General features: G+C 35.0%; 2 protein-coding genes and 1 long non-coding RNA gene across 4 annotated transcripts in view; 1 reads left to right on the forward strand and 2 right to left on the reverse strand.

Moving 5' to 3' along the window:
• The window catches only part of LOC138682096 (uncharacterized), a 9280-nt gene extending 2476 nt beyond the window's left edge, over window positions 1-6804 (forward strand). Inside the window, exons 1-2 of one of the 2 annotated variants that reach the window (XR_011322311.1) lie at window positions 727-1414; window positions 4140-6804. This is a non-coding gene — a long non-coding RNA (uncharacterized lncRNA). Of the gene's footprint in view, window positions 1-726; window positions 1415-4139 lie in introns of those variants that run through there. The other variant, XR_011322310.1, reaches the window with a different exon arrangement.
• SYCP1 (synaptonemal complex protein 1) overlaps window positions 1-22040 on the reverse strand; it is a 26571-nt gene extending 4531 nt beyond the window's left edge. The window contains exons 1-26 of the mRNA XM_069771525.1: window positions 21922-22040; window positions 20790-20874; window positions 20579-20625; window positions 19088-19252; window positions 18187-18254; window positions 17919-17992; window positions 16547-16605; window positions 15329-15398; window positions 14629-14702; window positions 13534-13642; window positions 12233-12327; window positions 11911-12095; window positions 10894-10961; window positions 9635-9696; window positions 8462-8566; window positions 7332-7435; window positions 6712-6829; window positions 6429-6499; window positions 5667-5748; window positions 5105-5167; window positions 4693-4755; window positions 3940-4002; window positions 2602-2718; window positions 1863-1973; window positions 1093-1185; window positions 63-137 (exon numbers count right to left, since the gene is read on the reverse strand). Of these exons, the coding sequence (XP_069627626.1) occupies window positions 63-137; window positions 1093-1185; window positions 1863-1973; window positions 2602-2718; window positions 3940-4002; window positions 4693-4755; window positions 5105-5167; window positions 5667-5748; window positions 6429-6499; window positions 6712-6829; window positions 7332-7435; window positions 8462-8566; window positions 9635-9696; window positions 10894-10961; window positions 11911-12095; window positions 12233-12327; window positions 13534-13642; window positions 14629-14702; window positions 15329-15398; window positions 16547-16605; window positions 17919-17992; window positions 18187-18254; window positions 19088-19252; window positions 20579-20625; window positions 20790-20874; window positions 21922-22029 (2334 nt within the window). The 5' untranslated portion in view covers window positions 22030-22040. The remainder of the gene's footprint in view (window positions 1-62; window positions 138-1092; window positions 1186-1862; window positions 1974-2601; window positions 2719-3939; window positions 4003-4692; window positions 4756-5104; window positions 5168-5666; window positions 5749-6428; window positions 6500-6711; window positions 6830-7331; window positions 7436-8461; window positions 8567-9634; window positions 9697-10893; window positions 10962-11910; window positions 12096-12232; window positions 12328-13533; window positions 13643-14628; window positions 14703-15328; window positions 15399-16546; window positions 16606-17918; window positions 17993-18186; window positions 18255-19087; window positions 19253-20578; window positions 20626-20789; window positions 20875-21921) is intronic.
• Window positions 21200-22551, reverse strand: part of LOC104325508 (bile acid receptor) — a 15053-nt gene continuing 13701 nt past the window's right edge. Inside the window, exon 11 of the mRNA XM_069771520.1 lies at window positions 21200-22493. Within this exon, the coding sequence (XP_069627621.1) occupies window positions 22255-22493 (239 nt within the window). The 3' untranslated portion in view covers window positions 21200-22254. The remainder of the gene's footprint in view (window positions 22494-22551) is intronic.

The raw sequence follows: 22551 nt of genomic DNA on the forward strand, positions 1-22551 counted from the left end.
AGTGCATAAGGCCAAGCCAAGCATGTCACCCGTACTGCTACATTTAATAAAAAAAAAAATACCTTCTCTTCAATTTCTGCTTTAAGTTGTTCCTTAAGGGATGATAGTTCGCTTTTCAAACATGACAGCTCACTTTCCTAAAAATAATTAGATAAAGGATAGCGTTAACTATGCTTAACCTGGAAAAAAGAAAACAGTCCAAAATGAGACACTAATTAATAAGGTTACTCATTGTAAACAAAATAAAATTCCATTTGTTCAGTTGAGCTAACTTATCCATAAAGTTAGCATGCTGAGCGGTATCTACAATTCATTTTCAGAATGATTCAATCACTAGAATACAGATGGTCAAAGAAGCAGTTACCAAATTAAAAAAACAAAACCAAAACATGTAGAATTGAGTCACTCCTCCTTCTATTAAAAAATCTAATTGAAAAAAAGCTCTGTGAAGAAATATTCTGTGAAGGGAAATGTCAGAAAAATAATGCATTTTAAGGAGATGCTGTAGAACTACACTTTTGTGAAAGTCTCGAGGGGATTTTGGCTCTCAAAACGTTTCTCAAAGCTAAGCTTCCCAGAAAGGTGCTGGGCGCTGGGGGGGTGGGAGAAAAAAAAAAAAGGCAATGCAACTCTAAACTTAAGTTTTGTTTTATTTTAGCTTGTTTTAAAAAGAGCTGAAGTACTACTAAGAAACAGGTACTTGACCAGAACTGTTCAAGGTAAGAACTTAAAACTCTTCTGAGAACAGGGCAGTGGGGGGTGGAATCCAACTATTTAATACAAAAGTTTCTTATTCAGACAGTGAGGTTAGAACATGATGCACCATCAGAAAGAGTAGACAGAAAAGGACAGCTACTCCAATTTATTTTTAGAAACATCTGGGGTTTTTTAATGCACATAATAAAATCTGTAAGAAAGTAACAGTAAAGAGAAACTAGTGGGTTGATCTTTACTGTTCAGTCCCACTACAACAGACACTTAACCCCCCCCAAGTGTTAAATAGGAAGAAGTCTAATATATTTGTAATTATATTACACTTTAAGGACAGCAGCCCCTCCATTTAATTATTTAGTGCTGAAGAGTATGACTTACCAATGATCTTTTTGATGATAACTGCTCTTGCTCTTTTATTTTATAAAGTTTTAACTCTGTATCTTTTTCTTCAACCATTTTATCATATTCACACTGTGTAAAAAAAAACAAAACAAAAAATTCAAAACATTTGACTAAATATTATAATTATATATCTACCTAGTCTTAAAAAATTATTCTTTTTTTTTCAAATAAGGTTCTTCTGAAGATTCAGAAAGCACTATGAACAAACATTGATGCTTCAGCAGAAACTGTAAAACAGAAAATGCACAAGCAGTATTATTTTGTGGGCTGACAGAGAACGCTTTATCTCTAGGCAGCGGTATGTGTTCTAGCACATAAAAGCTTGCTATATTTTTATTAATGGTATCTGCTAAATATACTGCAAAACAGAGTAATAAGGAATGTAAATTAAAATATGTTAAGTTAAACTTATGAAGGTCACTAAGTAATCTCCTCATAAAAAGAGGAGATTACTGAACTGATACTGAAGAACAGTGCTTTAGGATGGTATCAAAGGAAGCCTGAATATAAAATCCTAGAAATTTAGAAAAATGGAATTTATCTGCCAGTAGGCATGTTTTCAAAATCTGAAGATGGATTTATTTTTAGATGATAAGAAGTCAAGCATGTGTTCAACTTAATTTTCCTAGACTCGGGTCTTTATTATGAAGTTTCACTTTCTAATTAATAACATTCTGGTTTTGAAAGGTTTTTACTTAACATAGTATCACACATTGCAAATCACAGAAATCAGTAAAATCTTGTACCTTGTGTTTTTCCATAAGTGCCACCATTTCAGTTATCTTGTGTTGACATCGGATATCAGTTTCTCTCTGTGTTATTGTTGCTTCATCAGCAAGCAACCTCATCTTTTCTAACTGTTAGTAACAAGTTTCATTTAATTCATGAACAATTAACAACAATATATTTAAGAAAAAAACTTAGTTTCATTTCTTCTCACCCCTGTGGGTGCATATATAGTGTGTATATAGTCTCATTTAGTGTAGTCCTCATTTGCTTTTAAGATGCTTTTCAAATCCTACATCCTTTATACATATTGTTAAAATGGGCAAATAAACCTAGATTAAAAGTACATCTATTCTTCCATGGCAGACAAGTGTCATTTCGAACCACAAGACCATTTCAAGCGCCCTACCCTAATGTTTTTTGATGCTACCATCAAAAAAAGGGTGGGCAGGAAAATATTAATACAGGAAAAGTTATAGTCTAATTTTCTTATGCTGTATTTATACCAAGAATAGAATTTCTGTGAACAATATCTTGACAAAAAGAATTTTTAACTCAGTTCTTATTTTTAAAGATATATACAAATACTTGAACTTAAGGATCTAATGTACTAAAGCTTTGCTCACATGCATACACAAGAAGTTCCATTTATGTTGATGAGACTGCTACATAAGAGCAAGGGCTCTGGCCGATATAGCTTCATAAAGCCATCATAGAAAAAAAAAATTAAACATTGCAGTAAAAATTAACAACTCTCACCTCCTCACGAAGTTTATTTTCATTTACTTTTTTTGTTTCAATGTCTTTTTGATAGATGTCAACTGTTTCCGTATGTTGCTTGTTCATAGTTTCCATATCTAACTGTAATTTATTCACCTTTTGAGAATGCACAATTATTGCTGTTAGTTGTTCAGGAATAAACATGCCAATGATTTTTTTTTTTTTTACCTCTTATTTTCAAGCAGAATCACTCCTTTACTTTTCAGGTGTATGACTGAACTGTTCCCTATTTAATGTTCAGCTTTTTTTCATAAAGAGTTGAACTTTGGCCTGAAGTGAGTTAGAAAATACTCATAGAAACAATGGCAACACTACAATGGGAAAGACAGCCCACACCAGTTTTGTGCACCCCAGTCAATAAAATGGTCCTAAAGCTAAAGGCTAGTCAAACACAAAAATCATCTCAATGTAAGGGAACCAATCCATTAGTGATCTGACACTATTCTGCCTTTTGTACAAAAGGCTCTTTAGTACTGTTGGTGTGGAATGCAAGGTAAGAAAATGAAGAGTAACTGATAGTCTCCTAAGACTTACCAGTATGACTGTACTAATTTTACAATTAATTTTTTTTTTTCAATTAAGAAGTGAAGAAACAGTTAATTTTCAGATTTTTATTTAGTTCTAAAAAAGATTAATTCCTTTTAGCTGTTAATATTAATGAGAATTTGGTATGAAACAAATAGGAAGAGTCTATTCCTAAGCAGTCCCCTAAGTGCTGTGAATTCTTCGAAAAAAGATACAGATGGAAATTTTATTCCCACCATTGTAAATCTATTTAAGATTTTAACTGTTTTATGGTATGTTTTCCTCCCAAGTGTGCATTTTGGTTATAATTCTTTTTAAGTTTCTCATAAGAATACCCTCAAAACAGTCTACATCTTTCTTGAAGTGTGCTACCCAGAACTGGACACAATATTCTAATCAGGGACTTACCATTGCAGAACACAGTAAAGGAACTGCCTAAAGTGAATAATATATGCATTTATTTTAAATGCTTTTCTATTTCAATAGGATGGCGTTACTGAATAATGTCCCATACACTATCAATCAAAAAGGAAAGGGACTGATTAGGAACATAATTCCTTGAGATGTGATGTGTATCTCTTACAAATGTCTGATAGCCCAGTCAGTGTCCAATGATTAAAAATGGAAGCATTTTTCAAAAATTATGGGCTGGTTCCTGTAAAATCTGTTTCCCAGATCCATAAAACAGTTAAAAATGTGTTTAACATGTATTATGATTAGTTACACTGGGACTTAAAACATTCAGTCTTTGTACTTTACCCTCATCTTGTAAATGAAGTTATTTAAACCCACCTTCCCTTCATAAATACTTGTTTTCTTGCTTTCTGCAGTAATTTTCTTTTTCAGCAACTTATTCTGTTAAAATAAAGTAGAACAAACACTATACTTTAATAAGTTAACAGAATTATGTGATGATTTAACTGCATCAAGTAGGTCAGAATCTTCAAAATTCCAGCTTTCAGCACGCAAATAACTCTCTTTCTGTTGTGCAGTTCAGGTTCCAGATTCTCCAAACAAGAGTGCTCGACTACTTACTTTAATAATACCATTACTTCATGACCTTATGAAAGATTCCTCATGGGCAACAGCAGAGAAAAACAAAAGAGGGTGCAGAATGGGAAGAAAAACTAAGATGCTGCTGACAGAAAATGTACAGATGTCATGACAAAAAAATACAAGTTACTTATTATTACAGTACTGTTATTAACAATTTGTCCTAATGCACAATTCTTTTCTACTGTTGGAAACTGAGACGGGTCATTGTTTCAAGTATATCAATGATACCATGTACTAAATGAAAGCAGTAAAAGTTTATTAAAGACGTTATTTCTATAATTGCATTTTTCAAAAGTAAAGGATAATCTTACAAATCGTGATTCCAAAGGTGACTCCTTAACTTGCTCAGAGTTAGGATAAGAAAGGAAATGTTATAAGTTACATAGGTATATCTAAAGATATCACACCAGAAGAAAAACTGTTGAAAAGTAACAGTTACCACAAAATACCATGTTTTATGTATTTGTGAATTTTAAAAACTGTACATACCTCCTGTTGCAACTCTTCAATACATTTGGTTTTATTTTCCACCTGTTTCTTTATATTATTCAACTAAAAGAGATATTTCAAACATTAATTAATAAACTCCTAAAAAATTACACACTGTTAGAGATTACTGTCAATGTTCTTAAACACGCACATGCACGAGTCTGATTAATTCTAATTGGACTGAAACACATGCTAACGTGTTACAATGATCGGAGTTTTAACCGTAAAGTACTACAAGAATTTTGCTAGCCCGATGTCACCAACATTAATAGCAATGAACCAATTCCTCAGTGGTTGTAGAGTTTAGAAAGAAGGAAAAAAGAAAAAAAAAAAGAAGTAACTTTGCAATTTAAAAAAAACCAACCTTGTATGAAGTTCTCCCCAGTCCATGACAAAAAATGAATTTTCATACCTTATTTTCTAAAATCTTCAACTGCTTTTCCTTTCTTGAAATTTCATTTTCAATACTCTTAGCCTGGAATTATAATTGTAACTATTTCACTTCTACAATAAAATTTTGAAATCCATTATGATATTTCAAAAAAAAAAAAAAAACAACAGGTATGCTCTGAAACTACAGTAAGAAAGCAAAAATATTTGAACATATTTAAACTAAAACTCATATTACATATTGAAAGCTAATCCATACTCCATCCATCACTAAGTGGGTATACAGAAATAAAAAAAAAGAGGGTTCTCTGCCTGAAATCTAACAAATCTGGACTTTTAAGCCTCCATGTAAAGAGTAAACATCCCAGTGAATATCCTTGTCTTTTATTTTAAAAGGGCTCAGCCATGTGTACATGTGTTGACTCAATTGGTAGCAGCACTGAAAGAAGAAAGCCTCTGTAAGAGATTATATCCCTAGGTAGAGCTTTGCAGAAAAAGAAAAAAAAAAAAAAAGTTTTACATTTAGATTTTGTCCTACATGTTATATTATATATTTTCATGATAAAGCACATGATATGGCATACATTTTCTTCTCTTTCATCCAGTTTACTTTTAATCTCTTCACTGTTCTTTACCATCTTCTCCTTCAAAGACTCCAGTTCATTTCTAAATGCCAAGTTAACAAGCATTAGTAAATATTTACTTAATAACTTTACCTTCTCTTCACTACTGCTAAATAAACCCATACTTTATTTTCTAAAAAGAGCTGCTAATATTGATGAGAACTTCATACACTGTTCAATGGAAATGTTCTTAAAACGATGCAAAGTGACTGGTAAGTAAGTTAATGTCTCACCTGTATATACTTTTTTGTAAGTATGGAAAGATGTTCCCCTTACCTGAGTAAAGTATATTCTAATCTGTAATATCGTAATGCGTCTATGAAACATGGAAGGCTGCCTGTCTATTGGGTTGTTGGTACATAGACTACTTCAGAGAGTAACGTTTAACCAGTTTCACCTTTTCACATTTAATCCATAACCTTTAACTTCTATTTTCATCTCCTTCACATCTAAGATGTTAATGCAGAACAAGATCGCTCTCTGTATGTAATATGAAGCTAGGGCAAAAATTGTTCCTATAGCAATTGGTATCACTAATTTGTAGAAACTTCTACATGGCCAACATCAATACTAAATAGTTTCTGTTTAGCTATATAACCTAAAAAAACCATTAAACTAAAAATCACAGAAAGCAGCATATGAACACAACATTCAGACTAACTGTGAAGGAATGGAGTCTACTTCCTTTAATAATATTGTATATTAGTATTTATTTTTACTTGCCTTAGCTGGCCATTTGCTTCTTCCAGGTTTTCAACTAGCTGCTTTGCATTTTCTTCTTTTTTTCTACTATCCTAAATAAAGACCCACGTAAGTAAAATGAATAAAATTCGAAGTCACATCTTAAAAAATTCGAAGACATCTTAAGCAATATCTTGACCTGCCTTATTCTCATAAAAAATAGTTCAGATACTCTACAGAACCATGTCATATTGCAGTTTACCATATGATTTGTATTTTAAATTGAATGTTGTCCTTTAAAAACAGCAGGAAGTTTACAACTTGCCTCGTGACTTTCTTGCAGTTTCTTGAGTTCTGTAGCCATACCACTTTTCTCTTGCGCTATTTGTTCCTTTTCTAATAAAAGCTTATTGATATACACTGTTAGCTGTTCATTCTTTAGCCTAATTTAAAACAAATGGTCAAGAGAAATCAGAACATGGATTTTGAAATTTCCTTTTAAGTTGAATTTATCTGTTACAAAATGTTATTTCATGCTGAAAAAAGTCCAGGCCTGTATCTACAAATTTAAGCTTTGTGGCAAAGTTACAGTGATGCAAAAAGGCAACAGAAGAAGGAAAGAAAATGAGAGTCAACTTTTATATAAATATAATGGTTGTTGAAGACGATGTAGTTCAATATCCAGCTCAAAGCAGGGTTAATAATGAATTCAGAAACCTTCTCTTCAGGTTAACACAACTAAGTCAGAGATATGGAACAATTACATATGTACAAATACAGTAAATGTAATTTATAAATATAAGTATGTAGCAGATGTCATACTGTGTGCATAGGTTCAAAATTTTCATTAGAAAACAATCATAGATAATTTCATTGTATATTTAAGTAATTTCTATGTAAGACAAAAAAATTAAACTAATACTGTATTTTCAAAAACGATCATACGCCTCTCGCTCAAGATCTGTATTCAGTGTCATAAGCTGTTTTAAATAATTTTGTTCCTTTTCAGCTGTACTAGTCAGTTGTACTTTCAAATCATGGATTTCTTTCTGCAGAAGAAAAAGAAAGTATTCTGAGTATATGTATGTAAACTACAAGTCACGAAGGCTATCAGAAATGAACTGACAACACAAAGCTTTAAGATGAAACAAAACAACACACATGTCATAAATTACCCAGACTGTATCTTTACATCTCTCTGGTGTGATGTGGAAGTAGTGTGAGATATTGAACTCTGATATAAGTGCTAAATGTGTCCTCTGTGGTAAGTCTAACTTACCACTAGTCTGCAAAATTACTGACAAAATTAGCTTTCCTTGGACATTATTTTAAATAAAGACATCTGTTTCAGACATCATAAGCTTTTGCATTCACCTATATATACAAAAAAACCCAAAAAACAAACAAACAAACAAACTAAATCACAGAATTCCAGTAATATGTGAATTCCAGTACTACGTGATAGAATAAGCACATATTTTGAATGCACCCCAAACCACAAAGCAAAACTCTTCCCTCAGAAATTTGCTGTGATTACAAGATTAGGCAAGCCTTGTAATGTAATGTAGTTTATAATATATAAATGCTTTGAATACTCCAAATAACTGGCAATAAACTGATACCACAGGCACTGGCAGGCAGTTGATGGGCATGGGGGGCAGCAGGGAGGGTGGGAGGAAGGGAGAGGGATTAGATTTTAAGCACAGCACATAATGAACTTCTGGAATTTATTATCACAGAAGGCTATGGAGGAAAATAGCATAAGGAGTTTCAAAAAACAGATGAGACAAGTGAACATGAAGAAGTCCATATATCGATAGCAAAGGCAACTGACAGGGATGTGTCCTCAAACATCCTTAATACAGCTACTGTAGGAATGTAAGGGGCATGGACCATAGATAATGATCAGGCTCCTCTACTACATAGTATCTTCTGCTGTCATCATCAGGAGCAGAGCAGTGTATTGGGTGAAGCACTGGTCTGACTATGTGATATTTCTTATGTTCTTGTATACAAGTGATAATGTGTAACTTAACTATTTATAAAACCATGTTACTATCACCCTTTATTCAGACCTCTCTGATTTGGAGAACATTTTTTATTTCTTTTTCTCTCTCTTGCAAATTTTCTACAGTAGCCTCAAGATCTTTCTTCTCCACTAGAAGTCCTTCAACTTTTCCCTGTTTAAGAACATTAATGAAACTCAGTTCAGAAAATTCAATGCACTGTATCTAAGGAACAAACAGATGTGGTAAAATGCAAACCTGGTTTCACACTATCTTACTTTAGCTGATGCAGTTCCTTGTTAAGACTTGTAAATACAAGATCATAACTACAATAATCCTGTATTAAAAGCATACTTCATATAACTTAGACTTCTGTAACAGAAAATGGGCCTTTGTCACAGTTCAATAGGGTTCACAGAGACCAGAGCTAATTACCTCAGGAGACTTCCCTATAAGAAATGAACACTGCAGGCTCTTAAATCTTTTCCCTGAAAAGGGACATGTATCGACACAGTATGAAATGCTTTCTAGGTACTAAACACTGCAGCATGGAGGACACTAACACCCCCAAACCAGCAAAATAATCACAATAGATTTGTGAAGTAATAAACCTATGAAATTGCTTATTAGTTTCCTCATTTTGTCACACGTAACCTTTTCACAGATTCCACTGCCTTTTCTGGATGGTGTCGGAAGCTTGGTTATCCTTTAAACACCAAAATGAGGTCAGTCTTTACAAGGCTTAATTTTTAGAAGATTATTACGAAGAAAGCTGGACACTCAAGGAATTAACTTTACTGTCGAAAATTAGTTGATCCCTCAGCCTTAAACGTCACATGTGTCGTGCTCACAAGGTTTGAGCTAATGTTCATCACAAAAAAACCCCACCCAACCGTATTTTTCAGAAAGGTTCAGAATGAGGAAAGAGTGATTACTAGGCATAACTAAAAATCTTTATGTCCAGAGGAAGTGGCATTTGAATAGGTGTGAATGAAGAAGGAAATGATCAGAAATCTTGACAAGGAAAACAAAAACAAAGTAAAGCAAAACAAGAAAAACGGTGGAAAGAATCAAGACCTTCAAAGAAAACACCAAAATCATCTAAAAGATAGGTAAGAAAGTTTAGTAGCAATATTATGGCAGATTAGACAGTGTTTATATATGGCATTTAAGATACTTACAAAGCAAGAGAGACTTCATATGAAAAGTAAATTCCATGAGACTAATAAAATGAACATTTACCAGTGTCTCTGACAGCTCTTCAAGTTGCATTTCTTTGTCACATTTTAGTTTAGTCATCTCTTCTACAGCACATGTAATGTAAAATTAATTGAACAGAAATAATTTTACATATTTAGCAGGCAGTATAAAGCATTTATCCCTTTGCAGTACCCAACTTTCAAAACTTATTGGATTAAGCTCAGAAATTGTAAAGTTAAATTATGACTTAATCTAAATGTAGAGTTGAAAAAAGGATTCAGAAAGACATTAGCAAATATGTATCCGAAGAGAAACTAATAATTTGTCCTAAATAAAATTCAGAGCCTATTATGTTTTCCACGATCACAGCTTCAAATAAACCATGGACTGTAAGAATGGAGTAATCTCCAACTATTGATACATCTGCATTTTTCCAGAAAAAAATCTGGACTGCTGAAGATATTCACACGGATATGCTGAAAAAGGAAACCACTTATTAGTAACTTCAAAGTATTTTCTACGTGCACATTCACATTACTGGTATTTTTTGCAAGAACTGGACACTAAACTCATTTTTGCTCTGGAATTCTCACAGGTCACATCTCACCTTGTTCTAGACAAGCATCAGCAGTTAACTTCTGAACACTTATCTTTAGATGCCCTCAATACATACAAGCACATCAGATTCTATTTCTCATCTATCGTATCAGGACTAGAGACATATGCTGGGAAAACAGTGCTAAAGATACATCTCTTACTCTGGGGGCTAAGCAGTGCATATCTAGAAATCACACAATATCAAAGCAATATTTAAGGCTAACCACTGTCAGTGTGACTCTACATCTGACATGGGGAGAGTGGTCTGCAGGAAAGCTTAATTCAAGTGTGTTATCTCTGCTACAAGCTACAGAAGTCACTCCTGGAATCTACTGTTCAGCAGTCTAACACTACCTCCTGGAATCTACTGTTCAGCAGTCTAACACTACCTCTCAAACAGGTCTGCAGTGCTATCAGTCTTAATTGGAAGAGTGCAGAGAAACCAAAATGACTTCAAGGAGAAGCCATGCACGTATGGTCTTACTATTGGAGGTCTGCACAGCACTGCTGTTTGACAGTTGCCAGCTACAATGACTACCAAAGAAAAGGGTAAAGATGATTAAAAATAAATCTAGGCATTCCTGACAGGTTCAGGGTACTGTAAAACCATTTTTCCAAGCAATACGGACAGTCCATTTTCAGAAAACAGCAGAAAACATTTTTATTACTACCTAGCTCATTTTCTTTCTTTCTACAAACCTTACCCAATTCAGCAGACTTATTTCTCAGTTCCAAGGTAAGTAGTTTTGATTCATCTTCATATTTCTCCAATCTAAGAAAATGGTAATTAAAAAAAAAAAAATTGTATTAGTACAAAGCTCTGCATTTGAAACTTGAAAGACAATAAGACAAAGTCTTACCACAAGGATTTCAAGAACATTTGCCTTTCAACAGGCAGATGACGTATCTGCCTGCAACATGTATCAAATTTCACTTTTACGACTTTGGAACAGCAGACGTAAAAGTAAGCAAATATATACATACATAAATCTGTATTTCTTAAAAATAGAATTATGAAAGTCAGGGGGAGGGGACAAAAATTTACTTTCTTATAGACAGTATCAACCAGCACTACTGAAAAAAATTATATTAAATTCTCTGCACTTAGACCACTGTGTCAAAAAAAACAAATTTCAGCTTCATATCCCTTTGTTCTTGGATTTGTCATAAACTACAACTACTTAGAAGACACCTTAATGCCATGTACCCCAAAATCACTGTTTCTTGAAAAACTCAGTTGTAATAATGTATTACAACATGTCTTTACTGCTCTGTTTTATTTTTAGGAAGGTTGATTTTAGTTGCTGTCAGGTTCTTTGACAAATACATAATTTTTAAAACTACAGAAAACCTGAAATACATTAATAATAGGCATCGGTATTAAACAGTACTACTATCACACACGGAATATCTTGCTCACTAAATGTTCTATTTATAAAGAACCATCAAGTACTAAATGAGATTACTGCTCTGTTAGTTAAGAGCTGCATCCACACAAAACCAAACAGCATAAACATCTACAAGTGCTAATAATTCAAATAACCAGAAAGGTGAAGGACTTAAAAAAAAAAAAAAAAAAAAAAAAAAAAAGGTTATTAGTGATTACAAAAAAATGTGATTACACCAGATCACATATGAAGTTTAGGTTTTATTCCCAGCAGCTCGGCAATCTGTTTTTTTACTTATAAGATCATTCATTGTCTTTAAACTGTTTAATTTACCTATTTTGCTCTCTTTGCAACAAGCTTTTCAAATTGGAAATAGAAGTCTCAAACTCCTCTATCAGGGATGCATGCAAAGCCTTCATTTTTTCACATTCTTCCACCTGTGCTTCTTTTTCTTCAGTGACCTGAATTAATGCTTTCACTGCAGTCTGCAATTCTGTTTCTAAGCTCTTTTGAGTAACCTTTAAAAAAATTATATAATTTCTAAACATGTTTTGCAACAAACAGCTACAACTGTTTCATATCTGAAGTATCAGTAATTATTTATGCAATTACTCATCTAATCTATTTCTACTGGAAAATTATAAGCAAGCTGTACCTCTGTTTTTTGCCATGAAACTTTGGCCTCTTCCAGTTCTGCCCTCAAATGTTCTTGATTGATCTGGGATTCCTTTAACATTTCTCCTTCATGTCCTAAGCAAAAAGATATATGCTTACATTTAAGAAAAACAGGATATTTACTAAAAAATGTTAGCGTTTCTATTTTACAGATAAATACATTCCTACAGCTTAACCAAGTTACATAATGTATTCATGTCATTGTTAGGGAAAAAGCCTCCAAGATGATTATTCAACCTATTAAGTAACAGTAACCAAAATGTAAAATTACATATATCTATCGAATTTAACAAAATGCAGGCACTTACATGTATCTGGCATGAAAACGATACTAAAACCTTCATCCCCACTTCCCAGGGAAGTGGAGGCTGAAAGCTACCTCAGTTCTAAAGAACAAAGGTATTTGCATCATATACTTTAAATATTGTGTAATATAAATGGCTTAAAAATACTGAAAATCAAGTTTCTGAAAATTAAGTTTCCTCAGTGGCACTTGACTGTAAGTTTGCAAAATTCAAGGAATGTATTTTCCCCTTGCAGCCTTCAAAAGCACTCACTGCTTGACTCACCCTTGAAAAAGAACCCTTCAAAAACAGTTATACTTCCAATCCCAGTCAATCATTTGTCTATTTGCAAATAAGATTCCATTTAAAATCTGTAACATTTTGGGGGGTTATTTGGCAAAGATGTGAAAATATGTTTTGTTGAACACAGAACAAAGCTACTATTTATGGACTACTGAACAAATACTATGCTTTGAAGACCCTTCACTAACTTGATTTGAAACAGATCAATCCAGTAGCCAGGAAAAACACTTTTACCTATTATCATGCCATGTTTACTATAGAAGTCTAACTGAAACAGAAAAATCTTCAGAACAGAGGCAGGGTTATACAGTCTCCTGGTAAAACTTACTTCTGTTACAGAAAAGGAATGACAGGGTATATGACACCCTTACAGTAGTATAGCATGTTCACACTAGAGTCTATTGAAGAGTAAAAGAAAAATCCCTTGCAATGAAGCTGTCATATTGATACAAAACCAGGGTGTAGCCTAAGCCTAAAGAGAAAACCTTTGTTATGAAATAAAGGCCTAGGCTTTATACATATGCAGATTACACTACCAGTCCTGATCCCACATCAGCAGCTTCTATTCCAAACCGAAATATGGCCTGGAAGATCCCAGTCTGCTGCTGACTAATAACAGGCTAAAATTATCATCATCCTGTTTCCTATATTTCTATAACCAGTTATATTTTAACATAGCAGAGAGAACTCTTACTTTTTGCTTCTACTAAGTCAGCAATCTTATTTCTCGATTCCTGCAGTTGAGTCTTGATGTCTCTTATTATATCATCTTTTTCATCACTCTGTACAGTAAGAACTGAAATCTAACAAAATTAAAATATCATAATGAAGTCTAGAAAAAAGGACAGATTCCCATTTTCATTTGTGCACCATGTATAATTAGCATACGAACTGCTGTCATTCAAGTTAAATTAGGTGGTCGGTCTTAGCCAAGTATTGATCAAGTCATATTACTGTGGATGAAAAAGCTTTTCAGCTCAAAATCAAAACATGAATTCCAACAGACTAAAGATACTGGAACATCACTAAAGTTTGCAGAATCTGACCTAAATGCAGCTCCAGCTGTTATTTTTGTCCTTTTTACTGATGCCCAGAAACACTCCTTGCCCCTTTGCAATGCCACATCCATCCTCAGGAAAACCAACAACCCTTGACCTTCCCAGATACAGACAGATGCTCAGCTTCTGAGAGTCCTGCTTACAAACTAAAAACTCTTATCACAATTAATTTCTTCAACTTAATCAGTCTTCCGTCACGGCTACCTCATCACCACTACAAAAAACCTACTCTAATCTCAGATTCCTAAACTCTCTTACCAGCCTGTGGACACATTATAATACTTCTTCCCACCTTCCTTCTTACCAGATATGAACTATACCTTTCTTCACTATGAGGAGTGATGACTGCTTTGCTAATTTTATGCTTCTGTACAAGCCACTTTATAAAGGCAAGCATATGCATAGAGAACAGAAAGAGTATTGAGTGTTTAGATGGGGCTTTTAAATCCTGTCATTAAGATGTCCCTTGTTACCATAGAGCAGCCTTATTCACATTTCATTCCAAATAAATAATACAGAAGGAACACACCATCAAAAGTTAATTTACAATATTAATTTCCATCCTTCCAAAATACAAATATTTTACAAACCACCAAGCACTTTTAAAATAATTACTTGCATCTGATACATCAGTAAGCCATGAAAGCAAAATAGAGTTAAAATATTAACGAAACTGCAAGACTTGTTTCAAAAATAAAGCTGTACTTACTAGATTGTAAAACTGAACACACCTGTTTTTCCTTCATACTGACTTCCAGTTTCCACTCTTTTTCAGCCTTGTCCACTTTTTCTGCTTCTTCTTTTACTTTTGAGATACAGTAATATCCATAGTTAATATACTAGCTAAAATATACTCCAAGTTAAATACAATTTCCAGTTTAAGAGTGCTTACAATTGTACAGCTGTACAACTTGTTTTCTAAAGAGTAATTATTGAGGTCATGTTTGAAATTATTTTCTAATCAGGCAAAATAATTTTTGTGCCAGCTTTCCACAGAATTAGTCCATTATTCCATATATTACTTAATAGTTTGTTATAAGAAATGTAAAAATGAAACAGGCGCACAGTAATGTAAATAAAGCAAATATTTAATTAAAATTTCCGTAGCTCCACACTAGTGCATTATCATTTAAATAAACCAACTACATAAAACAAGTAGTGATCTCTAGACTGTACTTCATAGACAAAACTTAGACTTTGAGTGACTATTTGAAAAATAAAGTTCCAAATCTGATCCAGTGGAAAAACAATAAAAGGGCCCAGGCATTTAACAGCAGGTAGCATGAATAAAAGAGTGTCCAGACTATCACAGTGTTAACTGTTCACTACTCTAGCACTTCTTATTTTTCTGGCCTGAAACTGCATGCAATAAGTCTATGAAGTACAAAATTGTTAAGCCTGCAGTATAAACAGAATAAAGAGAATTCTCACATTTGAAACACATTTCCAATCTGGCGTTCTCTGCTTGCACACGGAGCTCTTCAAATGCCATTATCATTCTCTAAAAATAAAATTCCATATATACGTTCATATAAAACTAAGTATTTTCAGTAGTGAAGAATTATGTTTATGATTTGTAAACAAACAGTATTACAAACTCATTCATATTGGTAGGATAAATTTTGTTGAAAATAAAATTCAGAGCACAAACATATTTTGAGTTAACAGAATATTATAATTATTCAAAGTTCGAAGTTTAAGAATTTCTGTACTCAAGATCTAAACAATTTCTAGGACAAAATATTTTCACTGGTCCATGTTTGTAGATCCCTAACACAATGGAGGAGGAGTTGTGCTTTTCTTAGTTGCTACAACAACCTATAATTAACATTTAACCGTTATACCATGTACTCCCTGACTCTGCTCAATATCAAGTTCATCACTCCCAAATGATGCCTCGCATTTCTCTTTTATATATATGTAAATATACTAGGGTCTCATCTTCCACACTGGAATAACTAATAACAAAAATATGATTAATTAATTTATTTGGCAAGAGTGCACTTCTTTTACAAATTAAAAAGGCAAACCCCCACTTTAAGTCAAGGAATATCCACAGCTTATACTTCTTGTTCCACACAAAATCACCAGCTTCCATAATGAATTTTCTCATTCTGTGTCACACTCAAAACTGAAATAAATTATTTTTGTTCATCTTTATTTTATATTGCACTTTACATTAAATAAAATCATCTAATAGAATAACCCTACTATACCTGACCCCAAAACCTGACTGAAGCCCTATGCAACCTGCTCTAATTGACCCTGCTTTTAGCAGGGGAAGTTCACAGAAGCTCTCCAGAGGATGCTTCCAACCTCAGCCATTGTGTTAAATCACCAGATACGTGAAACAGAGTACAAAACGGCAACAGAAGTTACGGCAGTCACCTAACACTAAGCAGATCATATGAATCTACATCCCAAACACTGCTGCATTTTGTCTAATTAATGTGCTCTATACAATACAAAAATAATTATTGAAAAGGGACTGAAAACCCAACTTCCTGCATCACACATGATGGTTCTGATCACTTTATCACAGAACGTTCTTTGTACAAATAGCATCTCAACATGTACAACTAACTCTGATAACTCAACATATCCACATAAGTCGGATCACATTCGAGCCTCTTAAGCTACGTCACTTACTTCAACGTTGTTATTAAGTTCCACGTATAGTTGTCTTGTTTCTTCTCTTTCATGTTCATCTATCAAAGTAAGAATGTACCATAGTTTTCCTTTTGAAAAAGAATGCCAGCTGTCCAAGCCATTACGCTTAAACAGCATAATGAATTAAAAAAAGGAATTATAGGCTCTTTTCTTATTTAAAAAAATCATTATGAAACAGGGTGCCAGCAGTTATATAATCTGGAGAAAATGTATATTCCATTGAAACATCAAGAAAGCTCAGCTTTTTAAATTTCCTTCCCAATCTCACTTTTTCTGTGAATAGTGTAATTCCAGATCAATTTATATAACTCTATTAATTTTGACAGTATTAGTGTTGTTGAATATTAATTCATCAAAAATGTTAGTGTTTGAAAAACTGTAATATAAGCTTTAGCACTAAATTTCTTCCCATCAGCAGAGACACCCATGACCACAGAACTGTCATTACAGAATTACAACAATACTCCATTTCTTTTTTCTTTCATTTTTGTAATTGATACTATTTTTCCCTAAGAAAAGAATTATAGAATAGAACAGTGAGAAACACAGCTATCAAAGTACAGTACATCTATACACAGGTGTTTGTAGAAGCAAAGCTAAAAAGAAACAGACACTTCTCAAGTATCTGGGATCAAGTTAGTAAAATTTTAAAGATTATAGTAACAATTCTGACTTTCATATAGCATAAAATCCAAGTCAAGAACATACTTTAAAACCTCAAGAATTTAAACTTCATTAAGTTATCCAGCTGTCCTGGCTTGGTCAATTTAGTGAGAAGAATGCTAGTTATTCATAGTGTCTTGGGCTTTGGACCTTTTTTCCCCAAGAACCTGTAACTGCTCCAAACAGGATAATGCCATCTCTGGAAATTTGTTAAAGAGAGCTGGGAAAGTTAACCAGAGTAGATTCTACTGGCTAAACACAGGCATGAAGTGCCACCACATATGTCTTAATCTATGCAAGGTAGCTGGATGGGATTGAAAAACGTCAATGGACTGACAAGACTTCAGGAGACCTGCACTACTCTGCAGTGGCTGCCAGCGGCTAATCAGGTTTGCTTACACTGCCTTAAACGTGTATCAGTGTTTAGACACCCAAACAGCTCTCAGGCTTGTAACCTTTTAGCAAACAGTCATACTGACTTCAGAAAACGTCTGGACTTAGCATTACAAAAGATACGTGTATTAGACCTATGACTTCACTTCTGATTTTGCTCTGATGCAGAACCACACACAGTTTATCTCAACAGGAGAACGTATTTGGAACAGAATGATAGCTTTTCTCCTTTGTGAATTTAGAGAAAGCTAGAAGTATGTTTACTTTTGTGAATCAAAATTTAAATACTATTTACATTTGGTGGACTTCTCTGTGAAGTGAGTACAGGTTTCCTTGAGCAGATTACACAGATGCCTTGAAGCACTGTTTCTAAAAGAGGGGAAAAAAATAGCATAATATGTTGTCATAGGAATGCATGGTACTCTGCATACCTCAGTAGTAACAATGTATATGCCCCAATGACCTTTACAATTTAACAGATATATGCAATATCCCATACTAATACAGTTCTCAGCACAAAACCTAATTATTGTCACAAAAATATATTTGACTGTATTACTTACTCTTTTAAGAGATCTTTATTTTCACATATCTCATCTTCCAGTTTTAAACTTAGTTTTTCATTTTCAAACTAATTTCATAGGGAACAAATACAAAACCACCTTGTTATTGAAATATAGACTAGCAATACAGTTTCACTTCTCAAATCTCACATGAAAAAGTAATTTTCTGCATCAGAAGACAGAAATCCATTTATCTGATATTACATGCTGAGCCATCTTTTGTTACAGTTTACATGAAAGACATAATAAACAATAATTTACCAGCAACTGAAACACTTGCAGGTATGTTATTCACACATACATTCACCCACTGCAAGTGCACACCCGTTCTCAGAATAATCATTTTCTCAAGGCAAAAGTCACTCAAAGATGAGTCAGGTTACCAAAGCCAGGGCAAACAAACGAGCAACAGCAAAAAAAAAAAAAGGACTAATAAATCGTTTAAAATTTCAGTCACAAAGCTGTCCATCACTACCAGCCAGATGAGAAACTGGGATAAAGCAGAGTGCACTACTTCCTGTATGTGTTGAATACAGAAATATGCATGAGCATACTTTATGCACACCAGGAGGATGAAAACTTATTTAGTCTTGAACTAGTTTCTGCATACCCACAGTACCGTGTGCATGTAAATAATACAGAGATGTAATGCGTGTTGTTAAAAAGAGGAAAACCATTTTTAAAAACCAAAATGTTACTTTTGCGTTTAGTAACAGTAGAGCCATAGGTCATTGGTATCTAGACAAATGGCTTCTTTGAAGTCATCACATTAACAGTTCAAAATGTCTTCAACCTCTGCAACATTCTTTAGTATTTAATTGTATGAATAATATTTTCATACTAAATCAGGAGGAACTTTCTCTTTACTTTACATATTCAATGTATATTGTACAATACTGGCCTGCAATTCTTGAATGGCTTTACGCTGTGCTTCAATAATCTTTCTATTTTCTTGCAGTTTTCTTTCTTTCTGCTTTAGTTCTGATTCTACGGTTAGTTTCCACTGCTTGATCTTCTCAGCCTCTTTGTAGAGTTTTGAATACAGTTCATTCATTGTTTCTATATTCTATTAAAACAGGTTCCACAATTTAATCTCAAATGCTATTTAATTAATAATGTTTTAGATTCCTATTTATCTCTTTGGAATATCTCATGAGTAAATTTTTTTTCACAGATGGTGACACAAGCTTATATACGATCAGGAACCAAAGTTTAAATCTTTGTGCATCCACTGTGTGTGTATCAACAGACATTACACAAACCCAAGTGAAAAATACCCCACTGCCTTCAGATATAGTGACATTGCTAAATAGTCTTAATGATACGGATAACTGCACTCCACCAAAAGTCAATAAAAGTTTTGCTAGAATTATCAGTAGAGCCAAGATTCCTTCCAAGGTTCTTCACACCATTTCCCTCCTCTTACTCTGACAGATACTGCTAAGTAAAAGCAGCTTGAGATATCTTCTCCAAGACTACCTGTGGTATGTTTTTGCAGTTAACTCATACACAAAGCAGGAAGAAAAACCAACCTTGTGCTCTTAAAACATCTTTAAAGCACTGTACAAGCAGCACATGATCAGTGGTTTAGGCAGGTAAGAATAGTACAGTAGGCCACATGGCAGTTCTGCAGTTTGTTTTAGGTATGACATCACCTAACACTATCCTTGTTTTGGCAGCATCATGGTACTACTCCACTCCTGACTGTACTTTAATACCTGCTAGGGCTAAAAGAAGTTTAGTCCTCAGGGATATGAAAATCATTAGGAGGGCTGCAAGAAACATGTTCCATTTTGTTGCAGCAAACAGCATTTCGTATCTGGGAAGCACAGGAAGCTACCGCAAAAAAAAAAAAAAAAAAAAAAAATCAGCTTTACTGAGTTATACTAAAGGAGAAAAACGTTGGTAAAGATGCTATGAGTGGAATAAAATGCTTGAGGAAACCACTCCACTAAATTAATTGTTTTATAGATAAAATAAAGCCAGACAAGGCAATTGGGATAATCTGCTTCAATTTTCCAAGGAATACTCTGACTTCAATCCTTCTGCCTTTCAACAGACCATTCAGAAGCAGTTTCACAAAGATATTTAAGTGCCTAAATCTTACTGTGATTAAAACTCCCAGACTCCCCAGGCACTTAAAAAAAAAAAAACCAAAAAAACACCTTGGAAATCACCTTAAAATTAAAGGTTTATCTCCAGGCATGTTCACTGAATCACAAATACCTCCTCTAAGTGATTCAGCTTTCAACAGGAGACAGAAAATTATTACTTCCCTTTGACTACTTCCTTTAGCCCTGAAGTATCTACTGAATGGTGCTTTGGGCACTGTTTTGGGAACAAATTAAGAGGCCCTAAGAAATTAGATATGCAGAGTTTATACTTAGCTGACCTCTTCATCTACCTCAGAACAAAGTTTTACTTGCTGTGAAATCGCATCTGAAATATGAAGAGATTTTGATCAATGTATTTCTAAAAAAATAACAGTGGAACTGTATTTAACAGTGTTACAGCTATGAAATTGTTAAACTACTCATGAAAAATGTTGACAGTATTAAAAAATTTTAAAGAATGTGCAAGGTAAATGCTTATTTTACTCTTACCTGACTCAGTGATTTCACCACGGTTCGGTGTACTCATCATTACAAATGGCAAATTCAAATCATCATCTGGGCATTTGTTAAAACCCTGCATAAATTTAAAAATTAGTTTCTTACGGGTAGATTTGTAATGAAGGATTATAAAACCCAGAAAAAAAAGTACAGCTAATATGAAAATAGAATTTTCCATTAATAAATCATCTATGTACAATATTCAAAGCCTAAGGTATTGGTAAAGGCTTTGGAACTCTCTTGCTTGCTTCTTACCTCACAGTGGCTTGTGGAACCATTGGTCTTTTGTAGCTTGCTTTGTAGACTACACTGTGGCTAAAGTGGAAGCTTTTGATGACAGGAACTTATTAGCTATTCCGTGCTTATACACAGTTGCATGGTAAAGGACTCATTAAGCAAAATGATTTTTTTTTCAAGTCCAGTACTTGATATTTATTTTTTGCTTTATTCCCAAGAGTACTTCTAAAACACATCTGATTATGTTTTAGCATGAAAATCTCATTTTACAAGGTGTTATAAGTCACAGAAATTTGCCTCGTAAATAGCATAACTCATCTCCTGTCAGAATATCACATTTGAATCTAAACATATTTCACAAGGAGCCTCAACATGAAAAAATATGTTATTGAATTCACATAACTCAAGAGCGTAGCGACAGAAGGTTTGCACTGCACACTTGGTCTGGTGGGACCAATAAATCAAAGCCAGTAAAGGTATTAAGTGGTGTACTTTCCACTTACTGCTCGAATTACCCACATCAAACACATATTTATCATCGGTGGTGTACAGTTAAAATACATAGCAGGTGCTCGAGAAGATGATTCTCTTCGGGTTTGATAGAAAAAAGCAAGTCTTTGAAATTAAAAATCAAGATGTCGTGTCGTCCCCCCCCCAGCACCGATCTTCACAGTTTGCAGAAAAACTGCGGTCAGCGCACACACTTTCACGCGCACGTATGCCTGCGCCTTCCAGGACGGAGGTTCAGGACTTTGCCTGGGGACCACCCGGGAGGACCGCTCCCCCCCGTGTCCCCGTGGAAGGGCCCCTGCCCTCTTCCACCGCCCGCTCGTCAGCCGTCGCCTCCAGAGCAACACAAGGCAAGGCAGGCGGCAACACCGTTTACCTGACACAGCCCCGTTGTCCGAGTGCTCGTCTGGGGTTTGACTGCAGACACCTGACCACCGCTCAGGCGCGGCGGCACGAACAGTTTAAACGGTTTTTCTTTTTCCATGGCCTCGGAGAAAAGGGCAGGACTCAGAGCCAACACCTCACGACGGGCACGCTAATGCCCCGAGCTCGCCGGCTGCTGAGGGAAGACAAAAAGGCGGGAAGCAAAAGCGCGCGGCGCAGGCGGGAGGGGAGGCGGCGGGCGCGGCGCGCGCAGGGGCGGAGCAGCATGCCTCAGGAGAGCGCGGCTGCGCTACGGCTCCGCATCGCCGCGAGGGTCGGCCGTCGCCTAGTGCAGATCCCAGATCTCGCAGAGGAGGGAGGTCAGCCTGGGGTCCTTTGTTCTCCATGTCACCAGCACCTCCGCGTGGGTGTGGTTGAGGGTGCGCAGTTCCGTGAGGCGCCCGATAAGGCGAGCGAAATGCTGGGGGTCCTCCGGGTGATGGATCTTCGAGTACTTGTAGAGGATGCCCAGGAGCGGCTCCTGCAGCTCTTCCACGTGCCGCTTGTTCCTCAGGAGCGGGCGGTCTGTGGGAGAGCGCGGTTAGCGGGCAGGGGCGCTGCGGGGAGCACGCGGGGCGGTTGG

The sequence above is a fragment of the Haliaeetus albicilla genome, chromosome 26 (assembly GCF_947461875.1).
Source record: "Haliaeetus albicilla chromosome 26, bHalAlb1.1, whole genome shotgun sequence".
NCBI lineage: Eukaryota > Metazoa > Chordata > Aves > Accipitriformes > Accipitridae > Haliaeetus > Haliaeetus albicilla.